This window comes from Euwallacea fornicatus, chromosome 9 (genome assembly GCF_040115645.1).
Source record: "Euwallacea fornicatus isolate EFF26 chromosome 9, ASM4011564v1, whole genome shotgun sequence".
NCBI classification, from domain to species: domain Eukaryota; kingdom Metazoa; phylum Arthropoda; class Insecta; order Coleoptera; family Curculionidae; genus Euwallacea; species Euwallacea fornicatus.
Genome location: NC_089549.1, coordinates 5,355,927 through 5,370,983, shown reverse-complemented (window position 1 = coordinate 5,370,983; position 15,057 = coordinate 5,355,927). Strand labels below are relative to the sequence as shown.

Here is a 15,057-nt window from a genome sequence, read left to right as displayed (position 1 = left end):
ATGAAAGAACCAAAGGGTGATTATTAGGTAAAAGTAATTAAGAAAGAAAACAATAGAGTGGGAATCGTTTTTAATGACTTAAAACATTTAACTTATTTCCTGATAATTCAGTTTTTCAGCATAATAAATGGGAAATCTACATTTCTACATCCATGATAACATACAAAGGAATTGCACCAGTATCGTGTTTGATCGTTCAAACGGAAATGTTAAAACTTCAAACGAAATAACGCTGCAGCACACTAAGAAGATATGAAAAAAAATCACCTCGGCAAAGGGCAAGACCACTTATGCGGACACAGTAAATCGAATCATAACGTTTGTGGCAACAAAATTTCCAATCATAAAATAATTTTGTAAATATTAAAAGAGCATTGGGAGTCACTCCATTGATTCCGGATTTTGATTCCTAACTTTTACCTGTCATTCTTGCCTTGTCACTCGTGGAAAAAAAAATGGCCGAAACTGTTGTTGTCAAACAATATTTATTTTCCCTTTAAATAATTAATATTTCTCTTGTTTCTCACTTATTTACCGCTTTAAAATGTGCCACAAAACAAATGTTCTAAACCCACCACATCATATTCAACCACTAGTGCCTGGCTTAAGTTAATTTTTTCACCAGGGGTGTAGTTTTCAGTTATATATTCATCTTCACTATTGATGCTTATACCAGGCAAAATGGACCACACTTTTCTAAATTGTTTATTATTGGTGCTATGCCTCGTTACGAGTAATATTTTGGGGCAGGATTATGTCTGTTCAAAGAAGTGCACCTGTAAACTCAATTCGCAAAGAGACGGGGGAAACTACTTGAAAATGACTTGTGGGGAAACTGAGAAGGTTTCCCATTTGGATGAATTGGAGTTGCTCAATATTGCTGCTGATTTAGTTCAGTTGTAAGTAATTAAACTGTTACATAGAGTGTTTTCTAAATATAGCAAAGACATTCATCCACAACCAAATTTTAGACTTGTATAGCCAAGTAACAAAAAAAATTCTATTTTGTATCATTACCCAGTGCTTATATTAAAGTTTTGTTTAAATATTTCATATAGAATTTGCATTATTTTTCTTTCCAGGAATTTGTCAAATAATAACTTAAAATCATTCACTCCCAAGGTAGAACTAATTGTATTGCAAAAGCTGTAAGTAGTTTATATTTTTTAAGTTTTTCCTGCTTTTATTTGTCATCCTTGGATACATTTTAGAAACTTGAGTGTAAATCAAATCACAGATTTAGAGCCATATCAATTTAAAGAGACTCCCAAATTGAAAAGACTTGATTTGTCTGCAAATGGTCTCAAACATATAGATTTAAAAGCATTTGAAGGGTTGGGAGATTTAGAAAGGCTGAAACTAAATCATAATGAGCTTTTAACTGTGACTTTTGGAACATTTGATTCTCTAGTGAGTCTCAGGCAACTGTAAGTAAATCCAACACAACACTTTAATCTTTCAATAAAACTAAACTTTTTCAGTGATATATCATATAATCCTCTGCATTGTGACTGCAGTCTTCTCTGGATTTTAGACTATTCAGTGAAACAATCAGTAAAACTAATGTCAAATCCAAAATGTAGCAGCATATTCAAGGGCACCCCTATGCGTAAACTTAAAGTAGGGGTCGATATTCATTGCAAATCTGCATCTCATGACAATCTTTTGCCTTTGTTGGACTTGAAACCTGAAAACAATCAGGTGGTTTTTGAGGGGGATTCCTTGAAGTTGCAGTGCAAAGCACCTGCCATTAATGATGCCACTAATGATTCAAAGTATGTTGTTTTTAAGTGTGCAAATTTAAAATAGTTTTGAATGGATTTTTAGATTGGAATGGTTGTGGCTTGATTCCCACCCCAATTTTCCCGATGTTTCAATGGTTAATGATTTTCTTCCCAATCCCGGAATAATTGTGAGTGTTCTCTATATTAAGAGGTTGACCAGATCTCACACAGGAATTTGGACATGCTTGTACACATCAGTACAGGGAAACCATTCAAAGAGCACTACAATTTTAGTTATTTCTGAGGACACAAGGTTCATTCCAAATAAATAATATTTTTCATTAACTGTAATAATTCTTATTAAGGTACTGCCCTATCATCACCACAAAAGACAACAAGGGCACTTATGTTTGGCCCAAAACTGTGGTAAATCACACAGTAACTCTGCCTTGCAACTTTAAAAATGACTATTACAATACCACCTATCAAACTGCCTCTTATTACTGCTCAGAAAACACTACCTGGCAACTTCTGGACACCTCACATTGTTCCTACATCTCAGACACCACCCGCATCTTGGAAGGCTTTTCCAAAGTCAATTCTAGTGTACTAGAAAGCGCACGCCATCTCAAAGAATTTACCTCAAACTACAGCATTTATCAAGATGTAATGGATTTAGTTTACACAGTAGAGGCAGTGGAGAATTACAGCATATTGCAGCCCAGTGAATTGTTAGGCAATATTTTAATTGACGTTCTTAACAATCTAATGCTACTGCCTTGGACATATTTGATGATGAGTGATGCGCGATTCGGAAGTTGTAGAAAGATGGTGGGATTATTGGAGAGTATCGCTGTTACTCATCCGGGTACCTCATTTCAGAGGGTAAGTTTACCAGTGTATGTTATAGTCATTTAAATGTTCGTTTTACATCACATTCCAAAAGCTTAAACATAACTTACAACCAATGTAACTTGCACTTATGTAATTTTTAACAATATGTAGATAGATGAGAACTTTTATTCAAAGAAAATAATTATAAGTAACTGTTACGTTGACACGCATCAAGAAGAGTAATATTTAAGCATTTTGAACATTTTGTAAATATTTATTGAAATTATACGGCTCTGAGATTTTTTTTAGAGAATATATATATAAGTAACCAAAAATTGCTCTAAAGAGGGACAATATATTTTCTCCTATTTTAGGAAAATTTTGTCGTCGAAGCTTTTCCGAGCGTCAAAGAGAGTTTCCCTGGCATAAAGTGTACTTGGTTCCGCAACGATTTGAATCCTCTGGATTCACTTTTCTCTTGCAGCACTAACAACAATATGCCGGATTCAACGGTTTTGCAAGACAAAAATGTTGAAACTTCAGTTATTCTGCCCGACAGCGTCTTTGTACAGACGAAAAATGAGGTAAAATGGCAACATAAATCAAGAACGGTGCTTACTGAGTGCGCTTTTGTTAATTTTTGTAGGTGGCTGGGGATATTAAAAGTTCATATAACGTCGTAGTCTCAATGTATTCATCAAGCAAATTTTTCCCTATCGATCAAGAGAAAGTGGGCAAGGAAGGGGTTACTTCTGCAATTGTGGGAGTGAAAATTGGTACCAAAAACCTCTTTAAAACTTTATCAATTTTAATTAATTTTTCCACTCAGTTGGACCTGCTCATGCAGAGCCTTCGCACCCTATTATAGTGACAATACGTGCTCCTCATTCCACCTCATATGAAGTAACCCCGTTTACCCCGGTGTATTGGGACCAAGTTTCGATGCGGTGGTCCAATCAAGGCTGTCATTTTGGTCAACATTGGCAGGATCACGTGGTGTTTTCGTGCAATAAATTGGGCTATTACGGGCTGATGCAGGACGTCACGTATTCGAACATTACTGTAAGAACTTTTTTACTACATGTTATGTCAATTTCACTATTTCTTTTAGGGCACATATCGAGGTCTCTTCAGATTCTCGCATCCGGCAATTTATGTAGGTAACGTGATTTTATTCACTTCCTTGTTCGTTGCCATTTTAACCTACATTCTGGGATTCGTGGCGATTCAAATGCCCAAAAAAGCGAAGCACTGTCTGGTTAACACGTGGACTTCTATAGCCCTCTTGAGTTTCATTTACACATTCGGTATTTACCAAACTGAGGACCAGAGATTGTGTCAAGTTGTAGGATTAATTTTACATTATTTAACCTTGTGCGTTTTACTTTGGATCTGCGTTGCCCTCAATTCGATGTATAAGCGATTGAGCAAGAATTCCGACTCAATCCTGCAGGTAATCATTTTTGGATAAATCATATTTGATGATGTTTCATTTGAGTGTTTTTAGGACGATGATTTACCCAGCGAGCAACCAATAAAAAAACCCTTAATGGGACTCTATTTGGTGGGGTGGGGGGTGGGTTTGATAGTTTGCGGTTTATCTGCGGCGATAAATGTGCGCGAGTATGGCTCTTATTCTCATTGTTTCCTGCGTACAGGGCCCGCATTGAGCGCTGTCTACGTCCCCTTCGCCATCCTCTTCATTTTCATGGTTGTGCTTTTTTTATTGGTCCGATGTTCCATTAGTAGTTTGGACTTATCACATGGAGGCCATTTGAGTGAAGGTGAGACATTTTTGCATTGAAGCCCAGTCGTATACCTTCGTTTTATAACCCATGAAATTGGACGTTTCTAACGTCTCAATCCATTGTACAAAATTAGGGTATACAACCCAGCTCGCTTTACTTTTTTTTTACTGCATCGCTTTAATCCAAATTTTAACCGTTACACCCCTAAGACTCGATTTTAGGCACTCAGGCCACTGAACACGTGGACCTCGATTTACTTGAGCCAAGTTTCCCACAGCAGGACGGCCAGAGCGTGCGCAGTTATTCGTCGAAAACGGCTTCTAGTGAAACTGAGGATATTGAGAGGTCGCCGTTGGCCCAATTGAAAGCGCACGTCATATTCCTGTTTTTGTTTTTATTCACATGGTTGAGTTGCGCTTTTGCCACGGTACCGCCTCTCGGATTAGTGTCGTACGAGGCGGATTTGTTTAGCGGGGCCTACATTATTTGCGCCACCACTTTGAGCGCGTTTACGTTGTTCTTTTACTGCGTGGCCAGGAACGATGTGAGAACTTTGTGGATGTCCATGTTTCGGTAAGTTTTCGTCTAGGTATAAAGTAACCCGAATTGAAATAAATTATTAGGTGGATGCGTCGCAAACGACTTCTGCGTCCGCGCACAGTCTCGGATACTCCCCCGAGAGTGCAAATACAACCCTTACCACTACCTCCTATCTCTAATAGTGATGCCCAGGCCATGTCTCGGTCCTCCAGCAGGAGTTCCGGGCCTGCCAAGACTAATTCCCTAAAAGGTGCAGCTGCAGTCGATTTAAATGGGTCTTTAAGTGACCGACCGTCCGCGGAGGGCGGAGCAAAGATTAATAATGTAAATTTGGTGAGTTATGTAATTATTATTGCTTGTTAATAACAAATTTAGTAAATTTCATTAGAGACCGGTATAGAGCGTGTTTAAAAGTAACAGTCTAACATGGGTTTAGATTGCGCTGCATCGAGCTCATTATCGCTCCAACGTGGTCCCCCATATAATCGAAAATCCAACCAATGCAGCGGAGGTATTCTATAACCCACATCAAAGCACTGTCGCGCGGAAATTTTTCCGAAGGCAGAGGAGAGACATGATGAAGAGGAATAACTTGCAGACTAAACCTCCCAGGGATGTGAATAGCGACGCCACGTCGGTATTTTCCGAACCCAGACCGGTGAAAAATAAAAATGCTGAACAAAATATGTTTGGCACCAATTCGAAGGTGAGAATGGAGGTTTCACGTGTTGCCATCCGTTGTTAAACTTAATTTTTTTGTCCTTGTTTCAGGTTAACAACACCAATATTCACGTAGAGCACATTCGAAAATCACAAAGAAAAAACCCAAACATTTTTTCAGATAGTGGTGACGAGTTCGAGCATCTTAGCGACGTCCGTATGGAAAAAATAGTGATTAACGCTGAACGATTGAGGAAAAAAGGTAAAAATCGTGTTCTTTGAATAAGATCCTAATTTTCAAAGCGTGAATTTCACAGAAATTTCCCGGAATAAAACTAGGAAAAAGTCAAATTTAGCAGAGGAAAGTGGACCTGCTGCTCAAATGCGGACAGTCTCGCAGCAGTGCACTCTGGAATACAGTTCGGAAAACCCTCTTTCCGACTCTATTTTAGATAAGAGCGACCTGCTGTCGCCTCTATCTCCCATTAAGCCACTTCCTGCAGCGTTAATGCACATGCAGAAAGTGCTGGGAGCAGAGAATCGTAGCACTCCCATGGAGACTTCTGGTACTACCGACAATACTGCCCATTTAAGCACCAGGTGAATTGTTTTTTTTTTCATATTTTTTTAGTGAATTTGAAAAGTGAATTTAATGCCATTAGAAGGGAAAATAGCCCCGTGGAGGAGGCTCATCATTATGCGGAAATTGAGGAGTTACGAAGTAGTGAGTCGACGATTAGAGGTGGCAGATTCGGTTTGGGAGAGAAGAACAGTCCGTTGGCTCGGTAAAAATTCGTTTTGAAATTTTTTATTTTTAAAGTTTAAAATTTGTTAGCCTTCACTGACCTTATATATTTTTCCTTTCAGGTTGCGTTCCCCTTCAAATTTCTCCCGCACCAGCAGCGCCTCCGCCACTGACATAGACGAGCTTTATCAACAAATACGTCGCGGGCCCTTACCCCTTAAAATACGACAGGGTTGCCACTTCAATTCCGAGCTTTCGCAGCCACAACGGGCCTATTCCAGTCCCTTTTTGTCTGACTCGGAGATTATGGGCTTCGCTGATGGGGGTGACAGACCGCAGACGTATTTTGAGGAAGACGTAAGTTCTGTCGACGTTGAAACAACCGTGTAATAGATATCAGATGTAGTGAGGATGCAATTCTCATTAGAAATACATGCTTCAACGTTGCAATGACATTAGAACTCTTCGAGTTCTTTATATAGTGGCCATCTTGTTAAGAACAATTGAATAACGCAACGTTGAAGCTAGAACGCACTCTCAAGGTTGTTAGGACAATTTGAAGTTTAAGATTTTATTTTCTTATTACGGTATAATCGCAGCGGTGTTGTGACGCTTCAGTGGCGTGTCGAAGCGGCTGTTGTTGCTCTCTATAAGACCGTAAACGTGTTAAAACTTGTTTGACAATGCTCAACCGTATTTTTTTGTTTTGTGATTTAGTTTTTAGTAATTTGACCATTTTTCAGAAAAAAAAACAACGCTCTGATGGTTTCTATTTCAGTTGCAAAGTACTTAAGCCGCGTTATAGTATATTTTAAGAATTATTCTTTGATATTTTCGATTTTAAACTTAAGTATTTATACGAGAATCTGTGATATGAACGATACTATTAGGGATAATTTTTTCACCGGGTGCAAGTTCCGATGAAATGAAGTTAATATATTAAATGATCTCTTCCGATAGGATATTTGACCCGTATTACTCGAGCAGTTTTGTCTAAACTACATGATTCGACACTTATACGATATAGTCCTGTAGGTGCAATATTTAGCGATAAAAGAAAAATTATTTCAAATCCTCCCAGTATAGGTGTACCCTCCTGCATCTTGCTAGAAGTTCGTTGATCATTCGGCATTTGTTACGTCTTATTGTATTTCTTTTTAATCTATCACCCTAAATTAATACTCTTAAATAGAGCTCGAGTAAATGCATCTAAGCATCCTTTTTTTGTTCATTCTCCATCTCCATAATAATTTCTCTCTTCTGTAAGGATTAATTAAGTTGAAATTTTTCGTCTTTTCATTCAAATTTGGACATTTAGCCACTTCGTGAACACTATGATGATGGACTCTGAAACCGAATTTGAACCATGGAACAGAAAATATTTTGATATTATGGCCCACCAAGCGCACAGCAGTGAAAGCGAATCTCTTACGAAAAATTCTCATTCCATTTTCTCTTCGTTTAATCGTATTCATTGAAGAAATTCAAATTCGTTGTTTGGAGTGCGATGATCGTTGGCGTTCGTTCGCCCACTGACGAAGTCAGAATACGGACCCGAAGAAGGTGCCAGTTCTAAAATGTTTGGTCAGGGAGAGCAACGTCTACGAGAGGACATGTTCATTTCGACGTACGAATCAGTCGCCGAATGGGGAGCCGGAACTTTTGAGGAAAAAGTGAAAAAGGATGGATAAAGACTTTGTTGAACAGAATACGCCTCGGCCAAATTGCACATTTTGATGGATTCTTAAACCAACAACAGGGCATAAATTATTTTAAAATATGGAAGTTTTCGACTTAATGAAAATTCAAATTTAATTATTTTTTAAATTAATCGGTGCAAAGAGCCATTACCCTGATTCAGGTTAGTCTCTATAGTAAAAATAACTCCAGCGATCCATCCACTAATCAAACGAACGTATTGCCTTCATTGTTAGTGGATCGTCAATAGCATACTCATATACGTCGTTTTTACTGGCGTCATTTAGATAAGTACTTTTATATATTATTTTATATAATGCACAATATCATAGTTTTGTCGGGAGATCGCTAGGAATTAGTGAGACTAGCAGGTATATTCATATAGGATATCTCCTTTAACGTTTTTAGTTTTATTCATTCACATTCTATCATTTTGTACCGTCGCGGCAAAATTACGGAGGCAAAGTTTCTGGGAGGATTTGGAATTGTTTTTTTTTCATCTGAAATGTCACACAGTTCCATCAAACAAGACAAAGATCTAAGTATGCAATACAAGGACAAAACCGCGAATTATGTTTCAAAGGGTCAGTTAAGTTTAATGGAAAGTCCCCATATAAACGCACTAGGTAGAATCTCTCAATTCGGATTCAAAGTTTCATGTAAATCGAATAGTTCTAAGTGACGTGAGACCACCTTGAATACTCCAATCAGATTTGACTGTAGGCGACAAACTAACCTGAGTTTGCGCTTTAGGAATCAAAACGGCGGCCCCTTTAAATAATGTATCGATGTGCCAAATAGATTTCATCGGTATTTGCCTTATTTATTAATGCATAAGCAATGGACTTAATTGCGTATACCACATTTTGATACCGTTGTTTTATTAGGATAATTTGAAGCTTTGCCTTAAATGTAAACGTGTCTATTGGCGAAAAAATAAGACTTATCCGCATGAGTGTTCATAGTAGCAAAACCTCTATATAGAAGTTTTATGCAGCCCTACATTATTGTATATCCCCTAATGTACAACTCGATGTAAAGACTGTTGAATTAAGAGTATTACCGATCTATTTAATATGGAATTTATTTGTGAAAATATATAAGAATAAATACACGAAGTGTGTCTGTAGTTTGAGTCAGTTTATCATTAATGTTTATAAATGTTTCGACCTTTGAAAACAAACATTATGCACTTGTATTACACTTAAAATATGCAGATTTTATCATGCGGAAATACCATTCACAGTGTTAACGATAATATCAAGAGACTGGTTCAGTTCTTGCTCGGATATGATCAGTGGCGGCGCAAATCTGATTATGTCATCGTGCGTTTGTTTGGCTAGAAGCCCGTTTTCTTTCAGCTTCAAACAAATGTCCCATGCATTGGCATAATCTGTAATAAATTTCTCTTGAAAACAAGCTCGAAAGTTCTCTCACAAGACATTTACTGCTATTAATAACGATGGCGTTTAATAGGCCTTTCCCCCTAATTTCACTGACGATTTTCCTGTTAATCCGGCTATCCAGTTCCTTTCTGAACAGCACTCCTCGTTTATATGCGTTTTCGGATACGTTTTCACTTTCGAACACATCCAGTGCCGCAATGGCTACTTTAGATCCTAAAGGATTGCCTCCGAAGGTTGAACCGTGCGTCCCTTAAATTATTTAACTGCAACTAGTTAAATTACAAGCTCTATTATTTACCTGGCTCTATGACTAGCATTACTGGGTCATTGGCAAGGGCCGCTGACACTGGGTAAACCCCCCCACCAAGGGCTTTGCCTAATACCAATATATCTGGCATGACATTTTCGTAGTCTATCGCCAGTCTTTTACCGGTACGACCCAACCCTAACAATGCAATAATTACAACCCCTCATGGTAATTCCTCACAACACTCTTAAACCTGTTTGAATTTCATCAGCAATCCAAAGAACGTTATACTTGGTACAAAGCTCCCGAACTCCCTTGAGGTATCCCTCATCAGGTACTTTAATGCCCGCTTCTCCTTGAATGGGTTCCACCATAAACCCACACACTAAAGGGTCTGAAAGGGCTTTCTGTAGAGCGAAGGTAAAGATTAGAATTAGAGATTTCAGGTTTGCAAAATGCGAACTTCAAGGGCCTTTAAGTCGTTGTAGGGCACGCAAGAAAACCCGGGCATGAAAGGGCCGTAATCCTCGAAGCTGGTTGGGTCTGTGGAAGCAGACACTGCAGCCAATGAGCGGCCCCAAAAGTTGTCGCTGCAGAATATCAGTTTGGCCTCATTCTTAGGGATGCCCTTCTTGCGGTAGCCCCATTTTCGAGCTAATTTGCAGGCGGTGTCGTCCGCTTCAACGCCTAGAGACTCACTTAACATCAATATGTATTTTAACTTTTAAAGCTCTAGGGGGTCTCAAATTTTAATTTACAAATTAAGAAAATTGGGAGTAGTTTATATGAGCAATTCACCGTAAAATGCTCTTTTTTAACCACTTCTGAAATCCTGATCGTAAATCTGGGAAATGTTGTATATCCGTATTATACATATAAAGTGTGAGATAGCGTCATGGAGATATTTCAAGGAGCGATAGTACTCTGCAAAATAATTTAAAAAATGCTAATGGACATATGATCAAAAGCACATAATGTTTGATATTCGAGGAGGCAAAGATTCACATTTTTCTCAAATTTTTCGTTTTTCTTGCGTATATTTAGGCAACATTTTTCAAATTTCTTTATTTTCAATTTTTTTTATGATTACAATAAAATGTCATAATCATCAGGAACTAAAATATATACAATGTTTTTTAGATCATTTACTATTTTATGCATTTTATCTTTTTTTGAAACACCCTCTATCAATTCTGATACCAAATTTGAGGTCCTTATTCAGTTCTTTAGCTTTTTGATCTTTTGCAGCATTTTCGTAAAATTTGTAAAATTTTCTATCGATGGAAGTTAAGAAAATTCATTCTACATACGTATTCTGGTTTGTAGTCCAGGATGCCATAACTAAGTTTCGACCATTTTATAATATAATGTTGTTTTCGTTAACTATATTTTTATTTCTATAAATGATCCAAAAAAAGATAACTCCCTGTAATGACTACCGATGATTTTGACCTTTTATTTTAGAGAGATTTAAGGAAAATAAGTGTACGAAATTTCAAAAATTTAACTCAACAAATAAACGCAAAATGTGAGAATCAATGTGAAACTCGGTCATACTGTATATCGAAAATGTCGTATCTTCGATCGTAGCTCTATTACCACTTTTTTAAATTATTTTACAGAGAATCTCCATGATGATGTTATACCCTGAATACAAACATTTTTTTAAAATCCTTTACCTGTATTCATGGGTAGTACTTTATCATACCCGAAGAGTTTGGTCACTTTTTCGGCATACTCCCCAAAGACGTCGTTGAAAAAGGCCCTGGAAGTGTGATGGAGGATCCCGCATTGGGTCCTTAGGGCTTCTATTATCTTGGGGTGGCAATGTCCGAAGTTATTGGCGGAGTAACCGCTGAGATAGTCAAAGTACTGTTTGCCCTCGACGTCCCACACAAACACCCCTAGATAAGTACAAAGAAGTTGTAAGAGATGCAGGTTTTTTGAGGGAAGCAGGAGCTTTTTGTAAAGGAAGAGAGATAAAAGTTTTTTGCTTCTACTCTTTGACCTTTTTCACCTTAAGTGTTGAGTGTTTGAAATCATAAACATCAAGAGGTTGTTTACGCCATCTAAAATTAGGCATATATGTCTCAATCAGTAGATTAGTTTACTTTTCGCTTGTGTGTGGAAATAAATATTATCTAAGGAGGTAGATAAGGGATATAAATTCAATGTAACCAAGAGGAAGATTATTGCTTATCAAACATCTACTTCATACGTTAATGTTTGTATATCTATTACGCAACGATCGTTTCATGTATTTGTGGAGGTCTGACGTAGTATATTACAATAAATTGTACATTACCTTTCCCTTTACATAGAACTGCCGGTAGGGGATGGTAGTTATGAGCGGCGTATTTCTCCTCCCTGTCAATCACTTGTCTACTGCCAATTAACCTCCGGGATTCCCTCTGCAATTGCCTAGCTACCAACGTAGCTGTATTGTATTTTGAAAACATCGTCATTCAACGTTCCTGCAGACCAGAACCACTTGGTAAGAACATGGAAAAAAGTCATTCGTGCGGCAAGATTTGCTCAATTATTATTTTCGCGCGACGGGGGTTATCAGGTGGCAATAAACGCAGCACTAATAAACGCGCAATTTCGTTTTTGTTGTATCTGCGAGGTTCAACATTCTCACTTACCTTGAATCGCATTACGAGTTTAGTTGTTAAAAGTATTAATAATCAACAAGCGTTACATAGGTCCATATCTAAATCTGAGTTTAAACAAAAACAAGGTGCAAATCCTGCGAATACCTGAAATGCACTAACGAAATTATTGAAATTATCACTGACTAAATGTGACTGGTTCTACGGAATTGTTAATGATTTTATAAATAGCTTCCATTGTTGTTATTTTTCTGAATATGTGCTAATACCCATTGGTAAACGTCTGGTAGAAAGGTCAGCTGGACTGTTATCACATTATATTTACACTTATGACGAAAGCTGCAGTGAAGATATGAATAGCTTCATTAATTACCTTGCCTATTACTGCTGGTTAATTTCCAATATTTACTATTTTTTATTATTACCCTTGGGGAACCATAAAAATGCCAAAATGTGGACACAGCCACCATTTAGCACACCAACCTCTGTTTAAGGGATTAGTTTAAGCTTTTAAAATACACGGCAGAACAAACAATAAGAACAACACATCACAAGGAACATCCGAATCTGCCCTAACAACATACCACGATTATCGCCTACATTTTACATGCATAACATAGACGCACGGAAATAGAAGCGAACACTACCAGGAGAAACTTAAAGATTTCTCCCTGCTACCATCCACCGTTGTAAGGCTCCTGCAAGACGACGTGGAAGAAATGCTCTTTAGAAGACAACACACCCACTGGTGATTCGAACCTATACATTCGGCAAATGTGCATGGGGGGTAAACCACATCCTGCTTATGATTTCATGCTTATGAAGGACCTCAGAGTGGAAGTCGACATATAAACCATAAATTCGGAACGTTTGGATCAGATTTTCATGAAAGCTTTAAGATTCGTGGATTCGGCCGGTAAGCAGGCGTTCGATGGTAAAATAGTAAATGCCTTTATCAGCGCTCTATAATCATCCGTTACTATGAAGTGAAGAACCACTAGAGGACAAAAACAAAAACAAGAAGACAAAGTAGAAGCTGTTTAGAATAATATTGCAAGAAAGATCTATCGGTTCTAACCAAATTAGAAAATACAGTTATAATTGATAAGACTGTTTCGACATTGGGAGCAGATATAAAGGCAGCTCTAGAAACCGATATAGAGAAAATAAGGAAGCCAACGATGGTAGACTGAAAAGCGATAATCCTGTTTGATTCTGTTATCTGAGGCCATTGTTTCAACCGAGGATATTGATGCGGGCAATTCAGCTCGATCAAGCAAATTTATTCGGTTATAAAAACTCCATTAAAAGTAATCTTTCTGATATGTCCAAGAAAATTGACCGCTACACTATACCATATGTGGAAACCTACTAATGGAACTAAACATGGATTTAAAGCGACATGGAAACGCTGTAAATTAAAATCTCGTGACTGGTCAACCTGATAGTCGCTTCAATTGACCAACATCTAGTAATATAAACCACATATTGATACAGTTTTTTTTCTGTTTAACTTGTGTCAGACTGTGTTAGAAGAGACTATAATTTAATAATCAAGTGGATACAACTCCACATGTCAAAATGGCTGTTTTTTCAGTTAATTGTAAGTTTAAATATTAAATTGTTTACTAAATTAAATCCAAAATTTACGGCTTATTTTAAGTTTAATGGTCAATGAAATATATCTCCGTAATGGTATAGATTTTAATGGTATTTTATTGAGGTTTTAGTGCGTGTCATTCAATTGAAAATGGAAAAAAATTCTGGTTAGCGGAGGTTCACAATCAACTTGTGCTTATACCTAGAAAAAAATTATGTTTTTGATATAACAAAGAAGATCTCCCATCACTAAAGCGGATAATTATCATCAAAAAAATTATTATTTATTGTTTTATTCCAATTTGCTATTTTAAAGAAAATAAAGGACAAAAATCACCTGCTTCAATTCTCTATCTTTGTCTAATGCTCTGCAGAATACCACAAAAAAAACACAGGGATATATATAAAAAGGGGGCCATTTTTGTTCCTTGTCTTTTGACACGTGAGAGCAAATTTTTCACTCGGAAGAAACAATTTGAATGTCCCGCCGCAAATGGAGGCTTCTGATTGCTGCAACGGTTGACGCATTTGTTGATCACTGCTAGCTTGTTGCTCAATGCTCACTCTTGATTACCATATGATATCTCCTGAATTTCTGTCATTTTTTTATTTAATTTGAATTTCGAATTTCTTTTTCTTCGTTCGATCGTTAGCTTTTAAATAGTAGTGATGGTATTATTTTAATATTTAAGAAACCCTAAAATGGTTTTCCGCGGCTTTACTATAATCTGAATCGTTAAGTGGGACCAGAAAGCACAGCAGTAAGTCAATAGAACTTACCACCTGAATTACTTAAACTACCGAAAAATATAAATTAAATTATATCGATCCTAATGAAATACTCATTTGCCGAGAAAAGTAGCAATAAATTAAATTGAAATATTGTGTTTATAGTTAGAAATCAATAAATCTAATGTTACAAAAAAAATAATTCCTTGACAATTTGGTGAATCACGAAGTACAGCAAAATACATTTTTATCAATTAAGGCCGCTTAGAATTTTATGGTGCTGCAATAATTTCCTTGTATAACTACTCTTCCTACCTCTCTATCATTTTCAGTACTGGCACTCGATAAATACAATTATTGCTGGTATAATTACCTACTGAACTCAACTGTATTCGGATGCCGGCTGCTGTAAAGTGTTTCACACTGATTACAAACATGTATTCAGGATTTTATCGTGTCCAATCCAGCTAGTGTATTTTTCTGCTTTATCTCGCCACAGCGGTCAGGGACGTACT

At 37.2% G+C, this 15,057-nt stretch overlaps 2 protein-coding genes across 10 annotated transcripts; one reads left to right on the top strand and one right to left on the bottom strand.

Moving 5' to 3' along the window:
- The first annotated feature begins 49 nt into the window (after nt 1-49).
- Remo (Remoulade) lies at nt 50-9,084 on the top strand. Of its 3 annotated transcripts, none has more exons than XM_066285875.1 (18): nt 50-899; nt 1,083-1,148; nt 1,212-1,427; nt 1,482-1,775; nt 1,828-2,037; nt 2,090-2,609; nt 2,933-3,142; nt 3,205-3,334; nt 3,388-3,620; nt 3,670-4,011; nt 4,066-4,342; nt 4,516-4,879; nt 4,930-5,179; nt 5,283-5,552; nt 5,618-5,768; nt 5,824-6,072; nt 6,138-6,291; nt 6,374-9,084. In XM_066285875.1, exons 1-18 carry the CDS (start codon nt 664-666, stop codon nt 6,639-6,641), a joined length of 4,440 nt encoding a protein of 1,479 aa, XP_066141972.1. In that variant the 5' UTR covers nt 50-663; the 3' UTR covers nt 6,642-9,084. The 3 variants fall into 3 exon arrangements, with proteins under 3 accessions (XP_066141972.1, XP_066141973.1, XP_066141971.1); XM_066285876.1 differs by having other exon boundaries at nt 51-899; nt 4,528-4,879; nt 5,824-6,106; nt 6,169-6,291; XM_066285874.1 differs by having other exon boundaries at nt 51-899; nt 5,824-6,106; nt 6,169-6,291.
- Oat (Ornithine aminotransferase precursor) lies at nt 9,016-15,045 on the bottom strand. 7 transcript variants are annotated; one of them, XM_066285920.1, is made up of 9 exons: nt 12,248-12,480; nt 12,073-12,189; nt 11,908-12,023; nt 11,282-11,506; nt 10,066-10,289; nt 9,856-10,009; nt 9,654-9,800; nt 9,398-9,604; nt 9,016-9,342 (listed from the first exon to the last, which is right to left on the bottom strand). In XM_066285920.1, exons 2-9 carry the CDS (start codon nt 12,117-12,119, stop codon nt 9,173-9,175), a joined length of 1,290 nt encoding a protein of 429 aa, XP_066142017.1. In that variant the 5' UTR covers nt 12,120-12,189; nt 12,248-12,480; the 3' UTR covers nt 9,016-9,172. The 7 variants fall into 7 exon arrangements, with proteins under 7 accessions (XP_066142017.1, XP_066142022.1, XP_066142020.1 ...); XM_066285925.1 differs by lacking the exon at nt 12,248-12,480 and adding an exon at nt 14,930-15,045 and having other exon boundaries at nt 11,908-12,076; XM_066285923.1 differs by lacking the exon at nt 12,248-12,480 and adding an exon at nt 14,916-15,026 and having other exon boundaries at nt 11,908-12,076.
- Between the last annotated feature and the right edge of the window lie 12 nt (nt 15,046-15,057).

Bases quoted from the DNA above. Each gene is read 5' to 3' on its own strand.
- Remo (XM_066285874.1), top strand. From the start codon at position 664: ATGCTTATACCAGGCAAAATGGACCACACTTTTCTAAATTGTTTATTA. The intron at 3,335-3,387 runs GTACCAAAAACC...TTTTCCACTCAG, and splicing joins AATTGTGGGAGTGAAAATTG to TTGGACCTGCTCATGCAGAG. The intron at 4,012-4,065 runs GTAATCATTTTT...GAGTGTTTTTAG, and splicing joins ATTCCGACTCAATCCTGCAG to GACGATGATTTACCCAGCGA.
- Oat (XM_066285920.1), bottom strand. From the start codon at position 12,119: ATGACTTTTTTCCATGTTCTTACCAAGTGGTTCTGGTCTGCAGGAAC. The intron at 11,507-11,907 runs GTAATGTACAAT...GTACTTATCTAG, and splicing joins AGTTCTATGTAAAGGGAAAG to GGGTGTTTGTGTGGGACGTC. The intron at 9,801-9,855 runs GTTTAAGAGTGT...TTGCATTGTTAG, and splicing joins TGCTGATGAAATTCAAACAG to GGTTGGGTCGTACCGGTAAA.